Source organism: Callorhinchus milii, unplaced genomic scaffold, assembly GCF_018977255.1.
Source record: "Callorhinchus milii isolate IMCB2004 unplaced genomic scaffold, IMCB_Cmil_1.0 Scaffold5, whole genome shotgun sequence".
NCBI classification, from domain to species: domain Eukaryota; kingdom Metazoa; phylum Chordata; class Chondrichthyes; order Chimaeriformes; family Callorhinchidae; genus Callorhinchus; species Callorhinchus milii.
The window spans coordinates 53503485-53530885 of NW_024704746.1; the positions used below are offsets into that span (position 1 = coordinate 53503485).

A 27401-nucleotide genomic window follows, 5' to 3' on the forward strand; every position below is an offset into this window, starting at 1 on the left:
GTAAGATTGCCTAAGAGCCTGAGCTCCGGTTTGCTGTAAAAGGTTTAAATGCTCGCATCGTATTGAGTTACCAAATAGTGGATGCTGAAAAATGCAAAATCCCCCAGGGAACTAAAATCACAGTACTACTCATCCACTCCGTTATATTTTGTATAATGTTTCATGGAAGCAGAACATAGCATAGGGTGCTGTAACACACCCAACACTACTTTTTAATTCACACTGGAACAGATCAAGCACTAAACAAGACTTCATACAATGGGTGAACTAAGTCGCTGAGGAAACTTTAAAGGAATTTAAGAAGTTCAGTCTCTTTCCTCTCTCTCCCACTCCCCCAACCCCATCACCAAAATCAGTTGGATAAATGGTTTTCAACATCCGAAGTTCAGCTCAGGTTTCACTGCAAGGAGAATGAAAAGAAATGTACATCAGCATTTTGTTCAAATATCCAAGTTTGGAAGTTAGGTCTGAATGCATGGCCATCCCTTACTTCACTCTTTTTTAATTCAAGTCAGAAAAGGCAACAGCAAAAACACACACAAAATAGTAGACGCAACAAGATGAAGACCTATGCACTAATGCGCTGTAAAAGCTAAAGCCCTACTGGATGAGCGAAAGCACAGCACACAGACCTTGCCGAAAAACTGCAAAAAGCAGATTAATCCGTCAGCAGGTCATGTACCTAATTGTGTTCTGTCGGCATATTGTGAAATTTGTGTGCAAATCAAGTCTTCAGCTTTCCACTTAAATTACACTAAGCGGTCACATAACTGAATGTTCCTTTTCTCTTCCCCTTCTCATTTTATATTTCTATGCATTCGAAGCATTCTTTTGCTATGTCCTGTGTATCAACTCATACATAAAATACTCTAATATTGCTTTTTGTTTAAAAGATATCAAAGCTTACTAAACCAGAAATAGGTACTTTAACAATCGTTAAGTGGTTAACAGTTTATTATATGACCCATTAGCCTATTCCATCCCAATAATTTCTGTATTGTTCACAAAAACAGAAAGGAAAACATGACTTTTGTGCAATTCGGCTCAGCAATTGCTTTCTGCATGCTCCTGCATGGCCAACAAGCCATGACACCAGAAAAGTGCCACGCAAACCCTGCGGTGTGACAGGTCACATTGCTTACGGCACTGAACAGTCAGTGTACGTGGTGACCATATTTCCTCTGCGCTGTGTGACAGTCTTGCAGTGCTGCTTGCTGGTACTCTGAAAGGTCTCAGTTCTCACTGTATTTTTGTGAGTGCTGCTGAAGCTGCTGAACGAGAACATCTTCTCCATGTCCTCAAACATGTCATCAAACAATCCATCGTCCAAAGAGTACTGTCCGCCATTGAAGGAAAACTTGCGTGCCCCCTGATGGCCTCTGAAGTGACCATTGAAATGTTTCTTGTGCTGCGGTCTGTGGCCAAAATCAAAGTCCTTCAGGAAATCGTCGAAGTTGAAATTGGAAGAATGGGCTCGATGACTTGCACCAAAAAACTGGTGGCCCATCTGGTCATATTCCTTCCTGCTCTTCTCATCAGAGAGGGTTTCATAAGCTGCAAATACAAGAAGTATCTCAATCACAACATGGGAGAATCATTGCATCGGCAAGGCAGATGGACAGATTTCTCTTTTTGGCCAGCTGGGTATCTCGACGCCTATGGAAACCCATCACCATGAATAAGTAAATCCAAATCAAACTAAGAATTCCATGCATCCCACCTAGACATGGAAAACCCAGATAGATTGTTGGAATGGACTGCACACTCTCTCCCTGGAGGGACGTATCCTGCTTATCTGATTCCCCAAAGCATTAAGTACAAATGGCAAGAGGCAAGGCCTGGGGATCCCACAGTGTGCGGTGCTGAAGTCAAACCAGCTAAAACCGCGTAGCTTGTCATTGATATCACTGTCTGGCAAGCTTTCCCACTACTTGTCCAGCTGGCACCATTCGGGTTTTGGCTTGCTGGGAGGTGGATTCCCTGACACCAGTGACTGGTCTGCCTTTCCAAGCCCTGCCGATGAGGCAGGCGGTCATCAGCAGTGCCCTGGAGTAGTGCGGACCTGCCTGGCTCAGGAACAGAATTACCAAGACCGCCAGAGGGCTGGAGTCGATTCTGATATCCCATTGCCAAACATATCACCTTGTTCAGCTCCAGGGAGACCCCACTTGCCTCCGCCCCAAGAAGGAGTCAGATTTGGACACATCACAAGATCGGTTCAATGTCTGGTTAACACACAAGGACTAAAACTCACCTTCTGCAATTTCTCTGAACTTGGCTTCTGCATCTGGGCTCTTGTTTTTATCTGGGTGGTATTTCATCGCGAGCTTATGAAACGCCTTCTTGATCTGACGATCAGATGCATTTTTTGGCACACCCAAAATATCATAGTAATCCTTCCTCGCCAGAATGAACTCGGATATCATTATAGTAAAGACGACAAATGCAAAGACAGACTGTGCTATTGCCATTATGATGAGCTCTTGCATGATAAAAAGAGAAATAAGAGTTAACAGAATGCTGCTGGTAAGATTCAAAGAATAAACAGATTTCAATATAACGAAGATTCAAAGAATTAAGGCTCAGTGTAAAGAGTACTTCTTCAGTCAGAATTTGTGCTTTTTGGACACAATGTGACTGGAATAAGACAGGAACCATATTCCCAGTGCAGCGAACATCGGGATAAACCATTCAATAACTAAGACACTTAATTTTCGATGGAGTTCAAGAGGATATTTTGGACACAATGTGACTGGAATAAGACAGGAACCATATTCCCAGTGCAGCGAACATCGGGATAAACCATTCAATAACTAAGACACTTAATTTTCGATGGACTTCAAGAGGATAGTCCTCAGTCAAGGCCTCGCTGCTGATTCAAAGAGTGGTGCCTACAAGACTGAATGTCATTTTCTTTCCATCCTTTGCTGTTGGAGAGCTGGATACTTTGGGGCTGACAGACATCCTGCTTGTACCGGTCTGGATCATTTGATTGCACTCATGACTCTGATTCACATTGTTTAATTCAAGCCCACGCGACTGTACTGGTGGAACATAGGAACAGAATTAGACCATTCAGCCCCTCGAGCCTGTTCCACCATTCCATTAGAGCATGACTGATCTGTGCCTCAACTTCATTTACCCGCCTTTGCTCCATATCCCTTGATACCCTTGGAGTCATGTAGCTTAGTGGCTACAGCACTCGTCTCGCAAGCGAGAGGACCTGGGTTTGATTCCCAGACAGGGCGAAACGTTAGGTTAAGTTTCCTTATTCCACACGCCTCTGATTACCTAGCAGTAAGTAGGAAGCCGGATGTCAGTCAATTGGTGGATCACTTTTCCGTTTTAATAATCTTCAAAGAAATGTTTTTTTTTTAAAAATTATTTGGTCATTTAATCCACGACTGTTTGTGGGACACTGCTGTGCACAATTGGCTGCCACATTTCGCCCACAAAATATACAGTCAATTAATTTACAGTATATTCTATGAAGCACTTTGAGACATCTCGAAGACTTGATAAGGCACTTTATCAAATCTAAGGTTTATTAGTATTATTATTACCCTTACCTAACAAAAATCGACCTGAGTTCTTTCAATCGATCCAGCATTCACAGCCTTTTGAAGATCGAGATTTCCACTATCGTTTGTGTGAAAAAGTGCTTTCTGATTTCACTCCTAAATAGCCCAACTCTAATTTTAAGATGATGCCCCTTGTTCTGGATTCCCCACCAGAGGAAACAGTTTCTCGGTAGCTACCTTATCGAATCCCTTTATCATTTTAAACACCACAATCAGATCATCCCTCAACCTTCTAAACTCAAGGGAATACAAGATTGTTGGGGGTGATCTTTTGGATGAGGTGTTAAACCAAGGCCTCATCTGCATTTCTGGCGGACACTGCCAAATTAGATTGATCATTCACTTCATAGCTGTTTGGGGGATATTGCTGTGCTCAAATTGGCTGCTGCATTCGCCTACAAAACACAGTCACTATATAGCAATAAATCTAGTTAAGCACTTTGAGACATCCTCCCAACATGAAAAACATAACATCAAATATATGAGTCATTTATTTAAATCCTGTGAATCACTTTGAGATGTCCACTCAAAGTGAAAGGTGCAATTTCAATTAATGTAGGAGGATTATTTGATGCAGTAATAGATTAATGGGTTAACTAAAACAACAACAAATCACATTTATGTAGCGGCTTTCACGTCAGAAGGACGTCCCAAGGTACTGGATCGTTAAGGGTTTGCAACCAACCTGGGGATTGGAATCAAGAGAGTTGAAGGTTAGGGGGAATGGGGTGAGAATGTATTGGAAGGCACGGTCAAAGAGGAACGTCTTGAGATGGGCCTTGAAGGAGGTGAGGGCGAAGGCAAGGTGGAGGGATTCTAGAATGGAGTTCCAGAGGATGGGGGCAGAAAAGCTGAAGGCCTATCCGCCAAGGGTAGGCAGCGGACATGGAGCATGCCAATGCCTGCTGAATGGGGGGAGTGGACAGATTATAATAAATAAAAATAATATTGCATTTGATATAGCACCTCATCATGTTGTCTCCTCTCTTGCTGTGTATTCATTTATAATAATAATATTTGCATTTGATATAGCACCTTATCACATCATTGAGATGTTTCAAAGCATTTCACAGTATTTACTGTAAAGTGGGATTGACTGTGTATTTTGTGGGCGAAAGGTTCCTTATCAGCCTTCCCAACTCTTCCCTTCACAAGCTGCAGATCATCCAAAACTCTGCAGCTCGCGTACTCTCACGCATCAGGCTCCGTGACCCCATTACTCCCACCCTCGCCTGACTCCACTGGCTCCCCATCCCCCAGAGGATCGAATTCAAGATCCTTGTCCTCACTTTCAAGGCCATCCATGGCCTTGCCCCCTCCTACCTCTCTGACCTGCTGACTCCCTACCAACCAGCCCGCTCCCTCCATTCATCAGGCTCCGGCCTGCTCCACGTCTCCCACCCTACCATTGGTGGCCGGGCTTTCAGTCTCTCTGCCCCCACACTCTGGAACTCCATCCCACAGTCCCTTCGCCTCACTTCCTCCCTTGCCTACTTCAAGGCCGGTCTCAAGAACCCTCCTCTTCGATCGTGCCTTCAGTTGACCTCTCACCTCTCTGCTTTCCCTCACCCCTACCCCAACCCTCTCCCATGCTCAGGTCCTGACCCCTAACTGTCCAGCGCCTTGGGACGTCCTCCTGACGTGAAAAGCGCTCTATAAATGTAATTTTGTTGCTGTTGCTCTTGTTGAGGTAGGGAGGCGCACAACCATGAAGGGCCTCAAAAGTGAGGACTGGATTTGAAACTTGATTCTCTGAGGGAGGGGCAGCCAGTGGAGCCACGCAAGGAAATGATGTGCAGCACAGCAATACAACACAGGAAGAGGTACTTCCGAGTCAAACCACTCCTCATCAATACTAATCTTCGTATTTGACTCAATTTCAACAACAATGAAAGTGCTTCACATGTACTTCCTGATATGAAAAGCGCTTTATAAATTTAATTTGTTGTTGTTACTTGAGGTTTGGTTGACTTTATTTATAGGTAAACTACTTGATAAGGTGCTCTATCAAAATCAATGATTATTATTATAGGTATTGGGCTCGCCACTGTATTTGTTAAAAGGTAACATTCAGCAAAGTTCTTTTTAATTCTACCAACTCCCATCGGATCAATCTGTTACAAAAATGTTTAATTTGCTGTGCTAACTCTTGAAGAGGTCACACAGAATGATTGACTGCAGCAAGTGAAAGACTATTTTCCAGAAAGCATTCAGTCATCATAGAATCATAGAAGGAGGCCATTCGGCCCATCGAGTCTGTGTCGGCTCTTTGACAGAGCAACTGACTTTTATTAACCCCAATCACCAGCTTTCTCCCCATAACCCTGCAAACCCGTCTTCCCCAGATACCTATCCAGTTCTCTCTTAAAAGCTGTTATCGAATCGGACTTCACTGCCCTTTCGGGCAGATCATTCCAAATTCGAACAACTCGCTGAGTGAAAGAATTTCTTCTAACCTCCCCTCTGCTTGTTTTGGTAGATACCTTAAGACTGTGACCACGAGTCACAGACACACCTACCAGCGGAAACAGCTTTTCCTTATCTAGTCTGTCGAAACCTTTCATGATCTTGAAGACCTCTATCAGGTCCCCTTCTCTGCTCTAATGGGAAAAGTCCTAACTTCTCCAGCCTGTCCTCATAGCTAAGGTTCCCCATTCCTGGTGTCATTCTCGTGAATCTCCTCTGCACCCTTTCCAGTGTCTTAATGTCCTTCCTGAAGTAAGGTGCCCAGAACTGGACGCAGTACTCCAGCTGAGGCCTAACCAGTGTTTTGTATAGATTAACCATAACCTCCCTACTCTTATACTCTATGCCCCTACTAATAAAGCTCAGTACACCAAATGCCTTTTTTACTGCCTTATCTACCTGCCCCGCTACCTTTAATGATTCGCTTACTTGAACACCCAGATCTCTCTGTACGTTCACCCCCCTTAAGATTGAGCTACCAAGTCTATATCGCCTCCTATCATTTTTCCTACCTAAGTGTATCACCTCACACTTACCACATTGAAATCCATCTGCCACATGTCAGCCCATTCCATCATTCTGTGTATGTCTGCCTGCAGTCCGTCACAATCTTCTTCACTATTTACTACCCTACCTAACTTGGTATCATCTGCAAACTTGGAAATAGTGTCCCCTTAATACCGTGGGCCTCCAGTTTTTTTATTAACCTCTTATGCGGTACTGTGTCAAAAGCCTTTTTGAAATCCATGTAAATAACGTCCACCGCATTTCCCTCATCAACCCTCGCAGTCACCTCTTCAAAAAATTCTATTAGATTTGTGCGGCAAGATTTGCCTTTAACAAATCCATGTTGGCTGTCTCTTAATTACCTCGTGTTCCTCTAAGTAGTGATTTATTTTGTCCCGGATTACGGTCTCCAGTAACTTTCCTATTAATAATTTAATTTCCGGGCTTGTCTTTTTGCCCCGTTTTGTAGAGGGGGTAACATTAGCCACTCTCCAGTCTCTTGGCACCACTCCTGTGTCCAATGACGATTGAAATATAATGGCCAAAGCCTCCGCTATTTGAACCCGTATCTCCCACAGCAACCTTGGGTGAAACCCATCTGTCCTGGTGACTTAACAATTTTGAGCCCAGTCAATCTTTTCAGAACTTTCTCTCTGTCTATAGTAATCTGATCTATGTCCTCTACCCTGTCATTCAATACTGTGGCATTTGGGACATCCATTTCCGTAGTGAAGACAGATGCAAAGTACTCGTTTAGTACATCAGCCAGTCCAACAATTTTTTTTTATCTTTCATTTGATTGTGCCTTTTATATCAGTAAGACATCTCAGTGTTTCATCAGACGTATTGTAAACTGTATTTTGTAGGCAAACACGGCAACCAATTTGCACATAGCAATGTCCCATCAACAGCCATGACTTACTGTTGAAATGGTGGGGGAGCACCATTGGCCAGGACAACAAGATAAACTTTCTTTTCTTTTAAAATAAGCCATTTGATCTTTAACGTTCACCTGAAAAGGCAGACAGGACTTCAGTTTATCATTTCATCCTAAGGATAGCACCTTGAACTATGCAGCGCTGCCCAGCACCCCGCCAGCTCTGCATTGGAGTGTCGAACAAGATGATAGGAGTTCAAAGATCCAATACTGGGTCAGAACGCTCAACCTTCTGACTCAGAGGCAAGGTTTATCAACTGAGACAGGCTTGCAACCAAATCCATCAAATAAACAGTTAGCTGTTCAGTACAGTATTTGTCCAGTCAGGAACAATGGGGCTTATCTAACATTGAGGCTATGTCTGCAATTCCAAGTAACAATGATGAACAAGAGTAGCTGGTCTAACATCAAAATTACATTGGATTACATCTAACATCAAAAATAACTTGGATTACATGTCTGGCAAAGTCTCCAAGTGATAGTTCAATTCCCCTTACCTTCTATCTTCTATTCTCCCACAAATATACAGTCAATTCACTTTACAGTGTGTTCTGTGAAGTGCTTTGGGACGTCCTCCCGACATGAAAAGTGCTATATCAAATGCAAGGATTATTATTATTATCTTCCCAAGGAGAATATGCTGTATTTAAACATGATATTCATAATTAAGAGCTTGTGTACTACAATGATACATGAACCCCAAGGACACTGGCCTCCTCAGTTTCAGCTGTTATGTGCTCCACTGGAACAAATCAGAGTTTGGTCATTGAAGCAAACACCCTACTCGGTACAACCTCTGGAAACATGTTTTAATAAAATTTATTTCAATATGCTGCTCGCAAGTCACACCAACAAACTTCCAAATCTATAATACTTATCACGCCATGGAATCAATCTTAAACATCTTGTGGAATGTAATTCCAACAATGCAGCACTGAGTTCAGAGAGCCGACACAGGAATTGAAGCCACAAACTGCTGACTCAGCACAATAATTGACATCGAAATAGTGCCTTTGATGGCAGGAATATATCTCAAAACACTTTATAGTGCTGGCTGGGCACTCAACCTAGGGTGGGAGCAGGGTGCAGGAGGAAAATGATGATCGAAAGCACGGTCAAAGAAGCACATTTGAAATATTCCTTGACTGAGCAGAAGGCGAGGGCTCAGGAATGGAGTTGCAAAGCGGGTACTGGGGAGAACAATAACAACAAGATTACATTTTGTATAGCGCCTTTCACGTCGGGAGGACGTCCCAAGGCGCTGGACAGAGTACAGCATTTCAGACCCAAGCTGGGGTCAGTGGGGGGTGGGGGGAAAGGGAGGGGAAGGGTGGTGGCCGATGGCATGGTTGAAGAGGAGGGTTTTGAGGCGGGACTTGAAAGAGGCTAAGGAGGGGTGAGGCGGAGTGACTGGGGGATGAAATTCCAGAAGTTGGGGGCAGAGTGGCTGAAGGCTCTGCCACCAATCATGGGGCGGGTGGGTTGGGGGACGTGGAGCAGGCCAGAGCCGGCTGAGCAGAGGGAATGGGCAGGTTGGTAGGGGGTTAGGAGGTCGCAGAGGTAGGATGGGGCAAGGCCATGGAGGGCTTTGTAGGTGAGGACCAGGATCTTCAACTGCATCCTCTGAAGGATAGGGAGCCAATAGAGTCGGGCGAGAGTGGGGGAGATGGGGTCGCGGAGTTTGGTGCGGGAGAGGACACGGGCTGCAGAGTTCTGGATTATCTGCAGCCTGTGGAGGGAGGAGTTGGGAAGGCCGACAAGCAGTGCGTTTGCATAGTCAAGCCTGGAGGTGATGAAGGCATGAACAAGAGTTTCAGCGGCCTGAGGGGTGAGATATGGCAGAGTCGGGCGATGTTACGGAAGTGAGGGAAGGCAGAGCGGGTCATAGCTTGAATGTGGGGGAGAAAAGACAGTTGAGGGTCAAATAAAACACCCAGGTTCCTGACTGGCTCGGTGAGTGGAAGTGTGCAACTATGGAGGTTGATGCTGCCAGAGCCTGAGGTGCTGAGACTCTGGCGCGAGCCAAACAGGAGGGCCTCAGTCTTGTTCACATTCAACTGTAGGAAATTTACCCTCATCTGGGACTTGATGTTCAACAGGCAGTCTGTCAGGACAGCAGTGGTCCTGGAGTTGACAGTGGAGGCAGAAAGATAGAGTTGGGTGTCATCCGCATACATGTGGAAGTTGACCCCATGTCTGCAGATGATGTCACCAGGGGGAGCATGTAGATATTAAAGAGAGGGCAAGGACAGAGCCCTGGGGTCACCAGACGTGACAGTGCGGGGGCTGGAGGAGAAACCGTTAGAGGCAACAAAGTGGAGATGGTGAGGGAGATAGGAATTGAACCAGGCAAGGGAGATCCATGAAGACTGAGTAAAGGGGAGAGGCGGTGTATGAGAATGGAATGGTTGACAATGTCGAAGGCTGCAGAGAGGTCGAGGAGGACAAGGAAGCAGAGGGAGCCCTGAAAACAGATGTTCAGAATGTCATGAGTGACTTTGACCAGAGCTGTTTCCGTGCTGTGGGCAGCGTGGAAGCTGGATTTGAGCGGTTCAAAGAGGGAATGGCGAGAAAGAAAGGAGCGGAGCTGGGTCACGACGACTCATTCCAGGACCTTGGAGAGAAATGGGAGATTAGAGATGGGGGGGTAGCTGGAGAGGAGGGACGGATCCAGGGAAGATGAAAGAGGCCAGTGTTTGCTGAGTCTGAAGGTGAGATTGTAGAGGGTTTTAAACGAGGATCATGAACTCAATCCACTGGCGGATGGTGAGCCAGTGGAGCCGAGCAGCAATGGGAACAATAGGCTGATGGAACTTGGCGTGTGACAGGACACAGGCTACAGAACTCTGCAGTTTATGGCAGCAGGAACTGGGGAGTCTGGAGAGCAGGATGTTGGAATAATATTTTTTCATTTAGTATATTGCCTCTCATGTCAGGAGGGCATCTCAGAGCACTTCATGGGACCTACTGTAAAGTGCAGGGACTGTGTGCTTTGTGGACAAATCACAGAATCATACAATTATACAGCACAGAAGGAGGCCATTCTGCCCATCAAATCTGTGCCAGCTCTTTGAAAAGAGCTTTCCAAATCAATCCCACTGCCCCGCTCTCTTCCCATAGCCCTGCAAACTTGTCCTCTGCAAATAATTATCTACTTCTCTCTTAAAAGTTGTTATTGAATTGGCTTCCACCACCCTTTCAAATGCAGCAGCAAACTAGCAGACAGCAACATCCCACAAATAGTCATTAAATGAATATCCAATTTTATTGGCGAGGTAGTGATTGTTGTCCAAGAGACACGGAAAACACCCCTTTTTTAAAAAAAAAACACCAAAGGGCCTCATTTGAAACATCTCATCCGAAGGACAGCACTTCTGACAATGCAGCGCACCAGCGCTGTACTGGAGTATCAGTCTAGGGAATATGGGTCCCGAGACACCACTCATGAACCCACAACCTTCTGACTCAAAGGTGAGAGCACACTATGACGACAACAACTTGCATTCTTATAGCGGCCTTCACGCAGGGTAGCATCCCGGAGAGCTTCACAGTAACACTGTCAGTGAGTCTGACAATGAGCCAGGGGCAGAGGGTGGGGGGGGAAGAGACCGTAAGCATGAAGGTCTTTAGGCAGGATTTGAAGGTGGAGAGGAGCAAAGCAGAGGAATTGACAGAGAGTTCAGAGTTTCCCGGTACAGTGGCTGAAGGCACAGCCACCGACGGTGGAACGGAGGACATGAGGATAAACAGGATGCCGGAGCCAGCCAAGCAGAGGCAGCGGGTGGATGGAGTGCAAGGAGGTGCGAGGGCATGAAGTGATTTGAAAACAAGCGAGAGGATCTTGAAATCTGTTCAGTGATTGGGAGCCAGTGAAGCCTGACAAGGACTGATGTGATGTGGGTACGGAGTTGTATGCGGGAGTATCCAGAGATTTGAATTAATTGGATTTGTGCATGGCAGAGCTAGGGAGACCAGCGAGGAGGGCGTTGGAATAGTTCAGCGAGGGAGCGACAAAGGTATGCATGAGAGTTTCAGCTGCGTTGGCTGTGAGGTACGGACAGAGGCGGACAATGTGGCGAAGGTGGAAAAAAGCGGTCCTGGTTAGGGAACAGATGTATGGTAAAAAGTAAAGCTGCGGTTCGAACCTGACAATTAAGTTGTGCACGGATTTGGAAAGTCTGAAGGAGCCCGGGAAGGATGAGGAATTCAGACCGGCAGGAGAGAAGACGTTGATGGGAGCCAAAAAGTATGGCTTTCGTCTTGTCGACATTCAGCTGCAGGAAATTTGTGCTCATCCGGGCCTTGATGTCCATCAAACAAGCTGGCAGGGCATCAGCAGACTGGTAGTCGCAGCTGGAGGAGGAGAAGTAGATTTGGGTATCATCCACATACATGTGGAAGTTGACCCCCATGTATGCGGATGACATCGCTGAGTGGGAGCACGTAGGTGAGAAAAAGAAAGGGGCCAAGGATGGAATCTCGGAGTACCTTGCAGATGACCGGGTGGGGGCGAGAGGATAAAACATTTGTCGAGATGAAGTGCTGGCGATTGGTTAAGTAGGACTTGAACCATGCGAGTGTAGTCCCACTAAGATGGATGAGGAGGGGAGTGGAGGAGGATGGCGTGGTCCAGGAGAACAAGGAGGCAGAGAGAGTCCTGGTCACAGAGAGATAGGTCGTCATTTGTGGTAGGAACTGTGAGAGGTGACAGAGAAGGAATGGGGAGTTCCTCCAAGACATAATAAGGCGTTATATCAAATTGAAGTATTATTATCGAGATATTTCAAAGCACTTCACAGGACAGACTATAAAGTGTAGTGACTGTTAATTTTGTGGGTGAAATGCAGGAGCCAGTTTGGAGCACAGCAGTGTCCCACAATCAATGGGGGATTGTTGGCTCGGACACCGGAAGAGAAATCTCTTCTCGTTTCGAATAGTGCCACATGACCTTTAACATCCACCTGAACAATTTTAATAATCACAATCCTTGCATTTGATATAGCAGTTTATCACATAGTTAAGATATCTCAAAGCACTTCACAGAATACACTGTATCTTCTGAGTGAAATTTTGGGGGGGGCAGAGGAGGAAGAGGCAATTGAGGCTGCGCAAAAAGGACAGGACAGGTGGCAAGACAACCCCGAGGATGAGGGGTGGGGAGTGAGAGAAGAGTTTCCAGGGAAGAGACCGTCACATAAAGTTGACATTACCAGAGACAGCTGCTGACTGGAGGCCGAGACTCCGCTGCGGCCTGTAGGATGTGTTGTGTGTCGCCTACTGGAGTTGTATCTCCGATGCGGCTGCCAGGCCTGGACAACTGACCGTCGCTCTCGGCGCCGCCTATTGTCCGGAGAGAGAGAAACTGCCTCCACGTGACTGTCTGAACCGTCGCTGATTGGTCGCGCGCTCCCAACAGCGCCCCGCCCCGCTCCGCACCTTCAGCACCACGAATCACTCGCTGATTGGCTGCCCAGCCTTTGCGGCTCCCTGGAGTCCGCATGCGCCGTTGCTCGTCTTTCCGTTCTCGCTCTCACTCTGCGCACGCGCGTGTTTCAACCGCCAAAGCCGCCGAGTTTGATTTTTTTTACGTTACACATGCGCAGATGTGGCCTTTGATCCCGTCAGTTCGCCTTCAATTGCGCCTGCGCGGCTGGTCCTGGCCGGGCCTGGAGGAGGAGGTGGTTTGTTTGTGTTTTTTGAAAGAAAGGAAACGCCTGTAATTTTTGAAATTTATAATAAAAGGCGTTGGAGAAGGATGTGCCCCCCCTGCCGCGGCCCTGAGACATGCCCAAGTACTGTGCGGCGGCCGCTTGTTGCAATCGGTCCGGCCAGCTGTCAGCCGACAACCGCAAGCTCAGCTTCTACCCGTGAGTACAGCCTGGCCTGCCTGAGCTAATGCATGTTTGTAACCCAAAGTCCACCAAATAGTGTCCCCAAAAGTAGCCCCAATGTTGTGTGATACCAATAAATAGTAATAATCCTTGCATTTGATATAGCGCCTTATCACAATGTATATAAACAGTATATATATGAAATAATGTATATAAACAAGTCTACTTGAAAGCAATTTTTGAAAAAAAACTTAGCTGCTGGATATTTCAAATTGTGTCATGTGCTGCTTGTGAAGTGCACTTGTTGCACAATCCATCGTCGCAAGTATATTCTGTTGTGAATGTAAGCATTCTCTATCATTCAGCAAATTGATGCAATCTGCATTTGCCCAGAACCGTATTAATACCAATGAAGTCTGTCACTTTCTTTGCCTTACCTTACCTTACCCGCGCTCTCCCCATAACCCTAATCAACCCACTCCCCTGCTCTCTCCCCATAGGTTCGATTCCTGGCACACTGGGCAAGTTTCCTTACTCGACATGCCTAATAATAATCCCTCAAGCAAAAAAAACAGTAATAAATTGGTCACTTCAATCCATGACTGTTTGTGGGACACTGCTGTGAACAAGTTGGCTGCCACATTTTGCCCACAAATATACAGTTAATTCACTTTATGGTATATTCTGTGAAGAGCTTTGAGATGTCCAGAAGATGTCAAAAGCGCTATATCAAATGCAAGGATTTTTATTATTATCACATGGTCGAGATGTCTCAAAGTTCTTCACAGAGTATATTGTAAATTCCAGTGATTGTGTATTTTGTGGGCGAAATGTAACAGCGCACAGCAATGTCCCACAATCAGCCATGGAGTGAGTGACCAAATTATTTTGGGGGGATTGTCGTCCAGGAAACCAGGAGAGAGTTCTTTTTCGAATAGTGCTGTTGGACCTTTAACATCCACCTGAACAGGCAGATAGGACCTCAGTTTAATGTCTTATCTGAAAGACGGCACCTCCAACAATGCAGTGCATCCCCAGCACTGCGTGTATTGGGACAGTAATAGTGGCTTTGTGTATAGTGATATATGCAATACTGATAGTACAGCAATAGGACAGTAAATGTGTCAGCCCAGCTCAGTAGACAGCATTCTCGCCTCTGAGCCAGAACATTGTGGGTTCAAGTCCCACTTGGGGGCTTTGAGCTCACCTAGTCCAGGCTGACACTCCAATGCAGTGCTGAGGGAGAGCACTGCATTATCAGAGGCACTGTCCTCCCTCCTGATGAGACATTAAACCAAGATTAAACAGAATGGGACAGCCTTGCTATCCAGGTGGACGTTAAAGATCCTGTGGCACAGTTCGAAAAGAGAAGGGAGTTTCTCACTTCTGACATCCTCCAGATAAAAGTTGGTCATTTGCTCCATGCCTTTTGTGGCACTTTGCTGTGCGCAAACTGACTGCTATCAGAGCAAACCAACACAAGTTATCTAAAGCTGTCATCTATTTGAAGAACGAGGTAGATTGCAAAGAGAGGGAAGCGTTTCTCATGGTGTCCTGGACAACAATGCCTCAGATGAAGTTGGTGGTTTGTGGGATTTCACAGTATGCAAATTTGCTGCTGTGAGTGTCTCCAAAATACACTTTACAGTAAATCCTGCAAAGCGCTTTGAGATGATCTCCTGACATGAAAGGCACTAAATCATATATAATGGTTATTATTCTTTATTATTATTCACATGAATTCTATTTTGAAACCAAAATGCCCTGACCCTAACTAGCAGGGGCTAGGGCATTGATGGAGATTATGTCTAGTTTTAGGGGCAAAAAACAATAAAATTACATTTGTAAGGCCCAGAGTGAGCTACGTCCGGAGTGAGGCGAGGCCAGAGTGTGAGGAAATTTGGTGAGAGTGAGAATTAGGTACAGAGGGGGAAGTGGGGGCAGGCTATATATCTTTGTATCTATATAAAGATTGTGAAGATGGTGTGGCAGGTAAACTGTGAGGTCTGTCACATGTGGGAGTTGATAGAGGGCGCCTTAAGCCCGGGTGACTTCATCTGCCGCAAATGTCTGGAAATCAGGGAGCTTCAGCTGAGAGTAGCTGAGCTGGAAGCCCAGGTGCAAACATAGCGCTCCATCAGGGACAGTGAGAGGTTCCTGGACAGTATGGTGGAGGAGACCCTCACTCCCCTCGGACTCAGTGATAGCAGCCCATCACTGTATAGGAACCATGAGAGAGGGGTATTGGAGCCATCGGGGGGTCAGAGTTCAGGAACAGGACCACTCCCAGAGGAGCCCAAAACACAGCCACATGCTGAAAGTGATTGGGTGACAGTGCGACGGGGAAAGAAGAGGGCTTGTGCAAGGCAGAGCACCCCCAACAGAGTACCGGTCTCAAATCAGTACTCAGCATTAGCAATTGAGAGCGTGGAAACCTCCCATGAGGACAGCAGTGAACATTCTGTCCAACAGGGGCATGAATCACACGGGCAACACTGTTCTGATAGGGGATTCAACAGTGCGAGGCACTAACGGGATCTTCTGTCATAAGAATGATGAGGCTTGGATGGTTTGCTGCCTTCCTGGTGTGAGGGTAGTGGACTTTACCCAGCGTGTGGACAAGATTCTTCAGGGGGAAGGAGAATGTCCAGAAGTCGTGGTCCATGTGGGGACCCACGATATTGGGAAGAAGAGGCCTGAGATACTCCAGGGCGAGTATCAATAGTTGGGGAACAAACTCAGGTCAGAACATCCAAGGTGGTGATCTCTGGGTTACTCCCGGTGCCTCGGGCAACGGGGCACCATAATGAAAGGATCAGGCGTATGAACGACTGGCTGGAAAAATGGTCCAGAAAAGAAGGTTTCTGTTTTGTGGACAATTGGGACCACTACTGGGGGAGGTGGGATCATTACCTTGCGGATGGGTACTTAAGCAAGGCAGGGGTTAGCTTCCTGGCCAAGAGATTATCGAATGCTGGGGGGGCTAATTTAAACTAGTGGTGAGGAGGGATGGGTATCCCAGGATAAAAAATAGATTAGGGAATAAAGGAAAAAGACAAGTGGGAAATATAGAGCAGGTATATGTGGACAATTTCCTCAAATGCATGTACCTAAATGCATGTAGCTTAGGGAATAAGGTTGATGAGCTGCAGGTTCAACTGGCCGTAGGGGTTACGATGTGGTAGCAGTAACTGAGACATGGCTCAAGCCAGGACAGGAAAGGGAGATAAATATTCCAGGGTATAATGTGTTCAGGAAGGATAGAGAAGGAAGAAAGGGTGGAGGGGTGGCAATATTAGTTAAGGATACAATTGTAGCTGTAGAAAGGAACGAGACTCTAGATCTAGAGGGCCCGACAACAGAATCGATCTGGTTAGAGGTCAGAAATAGGAAAGGAGTGGTTACACTGATAGGGGTTTACTATAGACCACCAGATAGAGGGAAGGAGATGGAAGAGCAGATCTGCAACCAGATCACGGACAGATGTAGGGCGAACAGAGTTGTCATAATGGGGGATTTCAATTATCCCAATATAGACTGGCAAAATAGCAGCGTTGAGGGCAAGGCAGGAGAAAGATTCATCAACTGTGTACAGGAAAATTTTCTTGAGCAGTATGTCTCCAGTCCTACAAGGAAGGAAGCATTGCTGGATCTTGTCCTAGGGAATGAAGTAGGTCAGGTTGAACAAGTTTCGGTAGGGGAGCATCTAGGTAACAGTGACCATAATATTATTAGATTTAGATTACTCATGAACAAGGACAAAGTACAGTCAAGGGTGAAAATGCTTGACTGGAAAAGAGCTAATTTTGATGGGCTAAAGAGGGACCTAGAGTTGGTGGACTGGCAAGTAAGAATGGCAGGTAAAACGACTCATGAGCAATGGGAGATCTTCAAAGATACGATAGCTCAGGGTCTAAATAGATATATTCCCACAAAAGGGAAATGTGCGAGAACCAAGCCAGCCTGGATGACCAGGGATATTCTGTCTAGGATGAAAAAGAAGAAGATGGCGTACGACAATTGGCGGATGCAAGACACTGAGGATAGCAAAGCGCATTATAGAGAATGCAGGAGTGATCTTAAAAGAGTGATAAGACAGGCTAAAAGATCGCATGAGAAGAGGTTAGCGGGTAACATAAAGGGGAATCCTAAAATATTTTATAAGCACATAAAGGAAAAAAGGTTAGTTAAAGGTAGGGTGGGGCCAATCAAAGACAATGACGGCAATCTTGTTGTGGAGGCAGAGGGCATGGCTGATGTACTGAACGAGTACTTTGCATCTGTCTTCACAACGGAAACGGATGCCCCAAATGCCGCAGTATTGGATGAGAGGGTAGAGGAAATAGATCAGATTACTATAGACAGAGAGGAAGTTCTGAAAAGATTGACTGGGCTCAAAATTGATAAGTCACCAGGACCAGATGGGTTTCACCCAAGGTTGCTGTGGGAGATACGGGTTCAAATAGCGGAGGCTTTGGCCATTATATTTCAATCGTCATTGGACACAGGAGTGGTGCCAAGAGACTGGAGAGTGGCTAATGTTACCCCCCTCTACAAAAAGGGGCAGAAAGACAAGCCCGGAAATTACAGGCCAGTCAGCCTAACTTCGGTAATAGGAAAGCTACTGGAGACCGTAATCCGGGACAAAATAAATCTCTACTTAGAGGAACACGAGGTAATTAGAGACAGCCAACATGGATTTGTTAAAGGCAAATCTTGCCTAACAAATCTAATAGAATTTTTTGAAGAGGTGACTGCGAGGGTTGATGAGGGAAATGCGGTGGACGTTATTTACATGGATTTCAAAAAGGCTTTTGACACAGTACCGCATGAGAGATTAATAAAAAAATGAGAGGCCCACGGTATTAAGGGGACAGTAGCCATTTGGATTAGGAACTGGCTGAGTGACAGAATGCAGAGGGTGGTGGTTAATGGGTTAATCGAAATGTAAGGAGGTGTGCAGCGGTGTCCCCCAGGGATTGGTATTGGGACCACTGCTCTTTCTAATATATATTAATGATCTGGACTTGGGCATAGGGAGCACTATTTCCAAGTTTGCAGATGATACCAAGTTAGGTAGGGTAGTAAATAGTGAAGAAGATTGTGACGGACTGCAGGCAGACATACACAGAATGGTGGAATGGGCTGACATGTGGCAGATGGATTTCAATGTGGTAAGTGTGAGGTGATACACTTAGGTAGGAAAAATGATAGGAGGCAATATAGACTTGGTAGCTCAATCTTAAGGGGGTGAACGTACAGAGAGATCTGGGTGTTCAAGTAAGCGAATCATTAAAGGTAGCGGGGCAGGTAGATAAGGCAGTAAAAAAGGCATTTGGTGTACTGAGCTTCATTAGTAGGGGCATAGAGTATAAGAGTAGGGAGGTTATGGTTAATCTATACAAAACACTGGTTAGGCCTCAGCTGGAGTACTGCGTCCAGTTCTGGGCACCTTACCTCAGGAAGGACATTAAGGCACTGGAAAGGGTGCAGAGGAGATTCACGAGAATGATACCAGGAATGGGGAACCTTAGCTATGAGGACAGGCTGGAGAAGTTAGGACTTTTCCCATTAGAGCAGAGAAGGGGACCTGATAGAGGTCTTCAAGATCATGAAAGGTTTCGACAGACTAGATAAGGAAAAGCTGTTTCCGCTGGTAGGTGTGTCTGTGACTCGTGGTCACAGTCTTAAGGTATCTACCAAAACAAGCAGAGGGGAGGTTAGAAGAAATTCTTTCACTCAGCGAGTTGTTCGAATTTGGAATGATCTGCCCGAAAGGGCAGTGAAGTCCGATTCGATAACAGCTTTTAAGAGAGAACTGGATAGGTATCTGGGGAAGACGGGTTTGCAGGGTTATGGGGAGAAAGCTGGTGATTGGGGTTAATAAAAGTCAGTTGCTCTGTCAAAGAGCCGGCACAGACTCGATGGGCCGAATGGCCTCCTTCTATGATTCTATGATGACTGAATGCTTTCTGGAAAATAGTCTTTCACTTGCTGCAGTCAATCATTCTGTGTGACCTCTTCAAGAGTTAGCACAGCAAATTAAACATTTTTGTAACAGATTGATCCGATGGGAGTTGGTAGAATTAAAAAGAACTTTGCTGAATGTTACCTTTTAACAAATACAGTGGCGAGCCCAATACCTATAATAATAATCATTGATTTTGATAGAGCACCTTATCAAGTAGTTTACCTATAAATAAAGTCAACCAAACCTCAAGTAACAACAACAAATTAAATTTATAAAGCGCTTTTCATATCAGGAAGTACATGTGAAGCACTTTCATTGTTGTTGAAATTGAGTCAAATACGAAGATTAGTATTGATGAGGAGTGGTTTGACTCGGAAGTACCTCTTCCTGTGTTGTATTGCTGTGCTGCACATCATTTCCTTGCGTGGCTCCACTGGCTGCCCCTCCCTCAGAGAATCAAGTTTCAAATCCAGTCCTCACTTTTGAGGCCCTTCATGGTTGTGCGCCTCCCTACCTCAACAAGAGCAACAGCAACAAAATTACATTTATAGAGCGCTTTTCACGTCAGGAGGACGTCCCAAGGCGCTGGACAGTTAGGGGTCAGGACCTGAGCATGGAGAGGGTTGGGGTAGGGGTGAGGGAAAGCAGAGAGGTGAGAGGTCAACTGAAGGCACGATCGAAGAGGAGGGTTCTTGAGACCGGCCTTGAAGTAGGCAAGGGAGGAAGTGAGGCGAAGGGACTGTGGGATGGAGTTCCAGAGTGTGGGGGCAGAGAGACTGAAAGCCCGGCCACCAATGGTAGGGTGGGAGACGTGGAGCAGGCCGGAGCCTGATGAATGGAGGGAGCGGGCTGGTTGGTAGGGAGTCAGCAGGTCAGAGAGGTAGGAGGGGGCAAGGCCATGGATGGCCTTGAAAGTGAGGACAAGGATCTTGAATTCGATCCTCTGGGGGATGGGGAGCCAGTGGAGTCAGGCGAGGGTGGGAGTAATGGGGTCACGGAGCCTGATGCGTGAGAGTACGCGAGCTGCAGAGTTTTGGATGATCTGCAGCTTGTGAAGGGAAGAGTTGGGAAGGCTGATAAGGAACCTTTCGCCCACAAAATACACAGTCAATCCCACTTTACAGTAAATACTGTGAAATGCTTTGAAACATCTCAATGATGTGATAAGGTGCTATATCAAATGCAAATATTATTATTATAAATGAATACACAGCAAGAGAGGAGACAACATGATGAGGTGCTATATCAAATGCAATATTATTTTTATTTATTATAATCTGTCCACTCCCCCATTCAGCAGGCATTGGCATGCTCCCTGTCCGCTGCCTACCCTTGGCGGATAGGCCTTCAGCTTTTCTGCCCCCATCCTCTGGAACTCCATTCTAGAATCCCTCCACCTTGCCTTCGCCCTCACCTCCTTCAAGGCCGATCTTGTGGAGACCCGTAAAGTCAATTGACTTTACTGTATGTCTCAATAATGTGATCAGGCACAATATGAAATCAAAGGATTATTATTGTTTTCAATATGAGCTCTGATATACATTGGAACATGTGCAAAATAATTGAAGTACAATACAGTACATTTGTGAAGCACCTTTCACTTCGGGAGGATGTCCCAAGGTGCTGGACAGTCAGGGATTTTGACCTGAGCGAAGGAGATTAGAAGGGTGTCCAACAAAAACCACAAAATTACATTTGTAAAGCACCTTTCACATGGGGAGGACATCCCAAGGTGCTGAACAGTCAGGGATCAGGATCCGAGCGTGGGGGGCAGGATTGGGATGAGGAAGGCATAGAGGTTAGGAGGCTGGCTGAAAGAGGGTCTTGAGTCATGCCTTGAAGAAGGCAAGAGAAGGAGCAAGGCGAAGGGATTGTGGGATGGAGTTCCAAAGAGTGGGGGCAGAGAGGCTGGTAGCCCAGCCGCCGATGGTAGGGTGGATTGGGCGTGAGACCTGGAGCAGGCCGGAGCCTGCTGAATGGAGGGAGCGGACAGTTTGATAGAGGGTCAGCAGGTCAAAGATATAGGAGGAGGCAAGGGCGTAGAGGTCCTTGAAAATGAGGATGAGGATTTTGAATTCTATCCTCTGGGGAGCCAGTGGAGCTAGGCGAGGGTGGGGGGGATGGAGTCACAGAGCCTGGTGCAGGAGAGGACACAGCTGCAGAGTTCTGGATGATCTGCAGCTTGTGGAGGGAAGAGTTGGGGAGGCCGACAAGGAGGAAGTTTTCATAGTCGAGTCTTGAGGTGACAAAGGCGTGTATGAGGGTTTCGGCAGCCTGAGGGGTGAGGCAGTGGCAGAGTCGGGCAATGTTGCGGAGGTGGGGGAAGGCAGAGTGGGTCATGGCATGGATATGGGGAAGAAAGGACAGTTGAGGATTGAACAAGACGCTCAGCTTCCTAACTGGCTTGGTGAGGTGGAGTGTGCAACCGTGGATGCTGATGCTGTCGGTGCCTGAGGTGCTGAGGCGCTGTCACGAGCCAATCAGTAGGGCCTAAGACTTGCTGACATTCAGCTGTAGAAAGTTGGTTCTCATCCAGGACTTGATGTCTGACAGACAGTTTGTCAGGATGTCAGTTGTCCTGGAATGTGGAGGCAGACCGATAGAATTGGGTGTCATCCGCATACATGTAGAAGTTGATCCCATATCTGTGGATGATATCACCAAAGGGGAGCATGAAGAGGAAGGGACCGAGGACAGAGCCCTGAGGAACACCACACGAGACTGTGCGGGGCTGGAAGAGAAACCGTTGGCGGAGACAAATTGGGAGCGTTGTGAGAGATAAGACTTGAACTATTCAAGGACAGAACCTTGAAGGTTGAGTTGAGAGGAGAGGCGGTGGAGGATAGAGCAGTCCAAGGTATCAAAAGCAACAGAAATATCATTTGGCACCTTGACCGGAGCAGTTTCTGTGCTGTGAAATGTAGCCAGTTGCGTTTGACGGCCCACACCTGACCCTTAAAGAGAGTGAAGGTGGCTGGTTTACCAGGGTGAGGTTCATGAGTAGGCGACAGTTCGGGAGGTGAGGGCATCAAGAATGGTGGAGAGGGAGTTGTGGAGGAGAGTAAACAAGGAGGATAAATCAGTGCGGGAGGTAGACCAGAGGGGGAGGACTTCAGATGACTCCAGGGCAGCAGAGAGGGATTGTGGGGAGATCTTTTTGCAGGGGCGGCAGAAGATGGAGATGGATTTGGTAGCAGTGGGAAGAGGGATTGAGGAGTTAAAGGAGATGAAATGGTGATCGGAGATGGCTTTGTCTGTGATATCCAAGACACTGAGGCCCCGGGTAATCACCAGGAAGAATGGGTGGCTATGAGCATGGATGGCAGAGTGGATGTGGAGGGAGAGATTGTGAAAGGAGAAGTCTGAGGAGATAGAGCAGGAGTTGGTAAAGTGAAGGTTGAAGTCGCCGAGGATGAGGAGGTGTTCAGAACAGAGGCAGAGGAAAACTAGGAGAGTGGAGACGTCAGGGATGAAGGTGGGGAGGTTTTTGGGTGGGCTGGTAATTTTGAGGGAAAGGTTGGAGGGATGGTAGCATGCAAGGTGCTTGCATGTGAGTATGAGCCAGAGGAGTAGGGGGATAGACCAAGTGAGCTCCTGGAGATGAGGGCCACACCACCGCCATGGCGGTTGGGACATGGGGTATTGTGGGCCGAATAACTGGGTGGTGTGGCCTCAGTGGCCTCAGTGAGGGGGAAGGTGTTGCCTGGGCTGATCAAGGTTTCAGTGAGGGCCATGATGCCGATATTTTCATCAAAGATGTGGTCATTGATGCTCAGAGCCTTGTTGTAGAGGGTGCAGACATTTTGAAGGCTGTTGCGGAGGGGACAGTTGGCAGGCGAATGTGTGATGGAGGGATTGGCAAGGAGGATGGGAATAAGGATGAGGGGGGAAAGTTTGGCCACCGGGGTCTGGGTCCGACAGGGCTTGCGGTGATAGTGGGGAATGGGACAGTCAGTGTGGCTGCTGCTGGATAGCCAATGCCGAGTGCCACGATGGGCCTGGAGGAGGAATCCCAGGCTGCAGCAGAAGGAGGCTGTGGGACAGTCAAGTGGGGATAGGAGGCAAGGAGGACGGAGAGAGAGGAGAACAGAGCGGGAGACTTGAATGGATGGGAGCATTTTTAGGGAAGGAGAGCTCGAGTCGGGAGCGGCAGCTAGGATGCGCATGCAGAGACTTGAGGCAGGCAGTAAGGGCATGGTCAGCCCACTTGCATGGTAACTGGGGGCGCTAGAGGTGGCGCAGAGGGGGGAGAGGGGGCAGGTCTCTCATTGTGTTATCCACAAGGTTACCCAACCTGGAAGATAACAACAGCAGTCTGGAGGGTAAAGACAGAGGAGGGGCACAGTTGAAGAGGAGGGTCTTGAGATGTGCTTCAAAGGAGGCAAGGGAGGGAGGGAGTGAGGTGAAACGAATGTGGCATGGAGTTCCAAAGGGTGGAGGCAGAATGGCTGAAGGCTGGGCAGGGAGCATGGAGCAGGCTGAAGCCTGCTGAGTGGAGGGAGTGGACGGGTTAATATGGGGTTAGCAGGTCACAGAGGTAGGAAGGGGCAAGGCTGTGGAGAGTCTTGAAGGCAAGGACGAGGATTTTGAACTCTATCCTCTGGGCGATGGGAGCCAGTGGAGCCGTGCGAGTGTGGGGGTGATGCACGGAGCCTGATGCGGGAGAGGACACAAGTTGCAGGGTTCTGGATGATCTGCACCTTGTGGAGGGAAGAATTGGGAAGCTGCATAAGCAGGGAGTTGGCGTAGTCGAGCCTTGATGTGATGAACACGTGAACAAGGGTTTTGGGGCCTTAGGGATGAGGCATTGGTAGAGCCGGGCGACGCTATGGAGATGGGGAAAGGTAGAGCAGGTCATGGCACAGATGTGAGGAAGAAAAGACAGTTGAGGGTCAAACAAAATGCCTAAGCTCCGGACTGGCTCAGTAAGGTGGAGCATGCATCCATGGATGATGATGCCTGAGGTGTGGAGGCGCAGATGGGAGCCAATCAGGATGGCCTTGGTCTTGTTGACGTTCAACTGTGGAAAGTTAACTCATCCAGGTCCTGTAGCTCAGTGGTTAGAGCACTTGCTTCACAAACGAGAGACCTGGGTTCGATTCCCGGCAGGGTGAAACGTTGGCCAGGTTTCCTTACTCCACACACCTCTGTTTACCTGGCAGCAAGTAGGAACCCGGTTGTTATTCGATTGGAGGATCGCTTTTATGGAGGTACTAATACCTTAAAAGGAAACTGCTCACTCAATCCACGACTGCTTGTGGGACACTGCTGTGTGCAATTGGCTGCCATGTTTCGCCCACAAAATATACAGTCAGTTCACTTTACAGTATATTCTGTGAAGCGCTTTAAGACCCTATATCAAATTCAAGGATTATTATTATTGATGTCTGACAGACATTCTGTCAGGACAGCAGTGGTCCTGGAGTCGAGGGTGGAGGCTGAGAGATAGAGTTGGGTGTCATTCACAGACATGGGGAAGTTGACCCCATGTCTGCAGATGATGTCACCAAGATGAAGCCTGTACAAATTGAAGAGGAGAGGACCAAGGACAGAGCCCTGAGGAACACCGCACGGCACAGTGTGGGGGCTGGAGGAGAAACTGTTTGTGGAGATGAAGTGGAAGTAGGATCTGAACCACTCAAGGACAGAACCATGAAAGTTGAGGTGAGAGGAGAGGCGATAATGGAGGATAGAGTGGTCAAAGATATCAAAGACAAGAGAGGTCAAGGAGGACGAGGAGACAGAGGGAGCCCTTGTCACAGATGGACAGAATGTCGTTTGTCACTTTGACCAAGGCTGTTTCTGTGCTGTGGAAACCCGATTGGAGGGTTTTGTATAGGGAGTGGTGGGAGAGGAAGGGAAGTTGGGAAGCAATGACTCATTCAAGAACCTTGGAAAGTGAGGTTGGAGATGGGATGGTAAGTTCAAAGCAGGCATGAGTCCAGGGAAGGTTTTTTGAGGATAAGGGTGATGACGGCTGTTTTTAGGAGTGTGGGAATGGTGCCAGGGGACAGGGAGAGGTTGATGAGATCTGTGAGTAGAAGGACAAGGAGGTGAAGCTGAGAGGTAAGGAGAGGGCTAGGGATCAGGTCTAGGGAGCAGGTGTTGGGTTTCATGTGGGTTATAATGTTGGTTTGAGAGGAGGGGGAGACATATTCGAAGGTGTGGAGGGAGGGATGGGTAGGAGCCAGTGTGTAAGGGGGAGATGGTGAACGGGTAGCTGTTGGACGAGCAGAGGTGGCTGAGCGGGTCCCATCGATTTTGGTCTCGAGGAAGTCCTACATCTCCTCGCAGTTGGAGTTAGAGGAGAGGATGAGCGAGGTGTGAAAGGGTGGGTGGGGGAGCCGGTTAGTGGTGGAGAAGAGGAGCCTAGGCTTGTCCTTGGCCTCAAAGATTATCTTGGAGTAGAAGGACAATTTTACGGAGGTGAGGTGGAGCGATAAATTTTGATGTGGTCGAACCAGATGTGCCAGTAGACCATGAAATTTAATTTGAGCCAGGTGCGTTTCAATCTGTGTCTTGAGGGAGTGAAGGTGGCTGGTGTACCAGGGTGAATTGCGTGCGTGAGTAGGAGGTGGTATGGGAGGTGAGGGGGAGCAAGGGCATCAAAGGTGCTGGAGATGAAGTTGTGGAGGAGAGTGTCCGAGGAGGATAAGTCGGTGTGGGAGGGAGCCCAGAGTGGGAGGAGGTCAGATGACTCCAGGGTAGCGGAGAGGGAGTGCAGGGAGATTTTTTTTCTAGGGGCGGTAGGAAATGGAGGTGGGTTTGGTGGTGGTAGGGAGAGGAATTGTGGAGTTAAGGGAGATGAAGTAGTGGTCCGAGGTGTCTTTGTTCGCGATTGTGAGGTCTGAGGTGCTGAAGCCCTGGGTGATCAGATCAAGTGGGTGGCCATGGATGTGGGTGGAGTGGATGTGGAGGGAGAGATTGTGAGAGAAGAGAGAAATCAATGGAGGTAGAGCAAGAGGGGTTGAAGTGCAGGTTGAAGTCACCTAGGATGAGGAGGCGTTCAGAACAGAGGCAGAGGGAAGCTAGAAGGATGGAGATGTTAGAGAGGAAGGTGGGGGAGAGTTTGGGGGGTACGATAAATAAGGAGAATTTTGAGCTAAAGGTTGGAGGGTAAGGTGTTTGAAGTAGAAATTGCGATACACATGTTCTGTAAACTAGTTACTGATCGGTTTACTGAACATGTATTTGAAAACTTTACTTCAATCATTTTGCAACTCGCTCTTCTTTTTGAACTCAAAGGTTTCCCTTGCAAGACAAAGAAAGGCTTCACAAATGGATCGTAAACATGAAAAGGGAGAAATGGTTCCCAAAGAGGTACCAGTGTATTTGCAGTGACCACTTCACGACAGACTCATTTGAATGGCGTTGGGGTATTCGCTACTTGAAGCCAGATGCAGTTCCAACTGTTTTCTTACTTCCAACTCATCTTCAGGTAAGAATCAAACTCGTTTTAGAAGTCAATTATTTGTGGAAAGTACGCGAATGAACGGTCTCATGCTTGCTTAAAAACAAACAAAACTCCAAAAATGTATTTTCAGGGAAAGAAACAGTGTTCTCGAGCTGTTCGTAGGAAAAACGTTTCATCTGAGGAAACAGCAGAAGCAAAACTGTTAGTTTGTGGTCCTGCTGCAACGGATGAAATAACACCCCTTGAAAGACTGGAAGTTTCAGTGACTGTTAAACAGACTGATCAGCAATTCTATAGGAAGCCAATCGAACGCACCGTGCCACCTCTGTGCATTGTGAATCAAAGACTGTCGGTTCCTCAAGTTCCAACTGAACCCTTAGTAACAAGAGAACAGTTGGAAACAAGCCACGATGAAAGGTCCATAGTGGCTGAGGTTTTGCAACTTGAGCACTCATATTGTAGGCAGGACGTGGGCAAGGCGCAGCTGTGGGAAAAGATTTCCAAATTGCAAAGGAAAATCGAGGAACTGGAGCAACAAGAGCAGAGAACTGTGGCTCGGCTCAAGTCAATGGAACACCTGATCGAGCAGCTCAAACAAGAGAATCTTATTTCTGAGGAAAAATTGAAAGTTATGGAGAATTGTTTGACAACCTTCGAATTGACGGTCTTACAATAAAAGTATTATTTTATTCTA

The 27401-nt window shown here is 47.1% G+C and overlaps 2 protein-coding genes across 4 annotated transcripts; one reads left to right on the top strand and one right to left on the bottom strand.

Annotated features, from left to right (window-relative positions):
• Positions 1-439: 439 nt before the first annotated feature.
• On the bottom strand, positions 440-12864 carry LOC103186237 (dnaJ homolog subfamily B member 9). Of its 3 annotated transcripts, XM_007905136.2 has the most exons (4): positions 12702-12864; positions 11637-11844; positions 2255-2482; positions 440-1554 (listed from the first exon to the last, which is right to left on the bottom strand). In XM_007905136.2, the coding sequence occupies exons 3-4, from the start codon at positions 2469-2471 to the stop codon at positions 1139-1141; spliced, it is 633 nt and encodes a 210-aa protein (XP_007903327.1). In that variant the 5' UTR covers positions 2472-2482; positions 11637-11844; positions 12702-12864; the 3' UTR covers positions 440-1138. The 3 variants fall into 3 exon arrangements, with proteins under 3 accessions (XP_007903327.1, XP_007903326.1, XP_007903328.1); XM_007905135.2 differs by lacking the exon at positions 11637-11844; XM_007905137.1 differs by lacking the exons at positions 11637-11844; positions 12702-12864 and adding an exon at positions 7989-8016.
• A 158-nt stretch (positions 12865-13022) lies between these two features.
• On the top strand, positions 13023-27401 carry LOC103186236 (THAP domain-containing protein 5). Its single transcript, XM_007905134.1, has 3 exons — positions 13023-13358; positions 26539-26731; positions 26838-27401. The coding sequence occupies exons 1-3, from the start codon at positions 13276-13278 to the stop codon at positions 27381-27383; spliced, it is 822 nt and encodes a 273-aa protein (XP_007903325.1). The 5' UTR covers positions 13023-13275; the 3' UTR covers positions 27384-27401.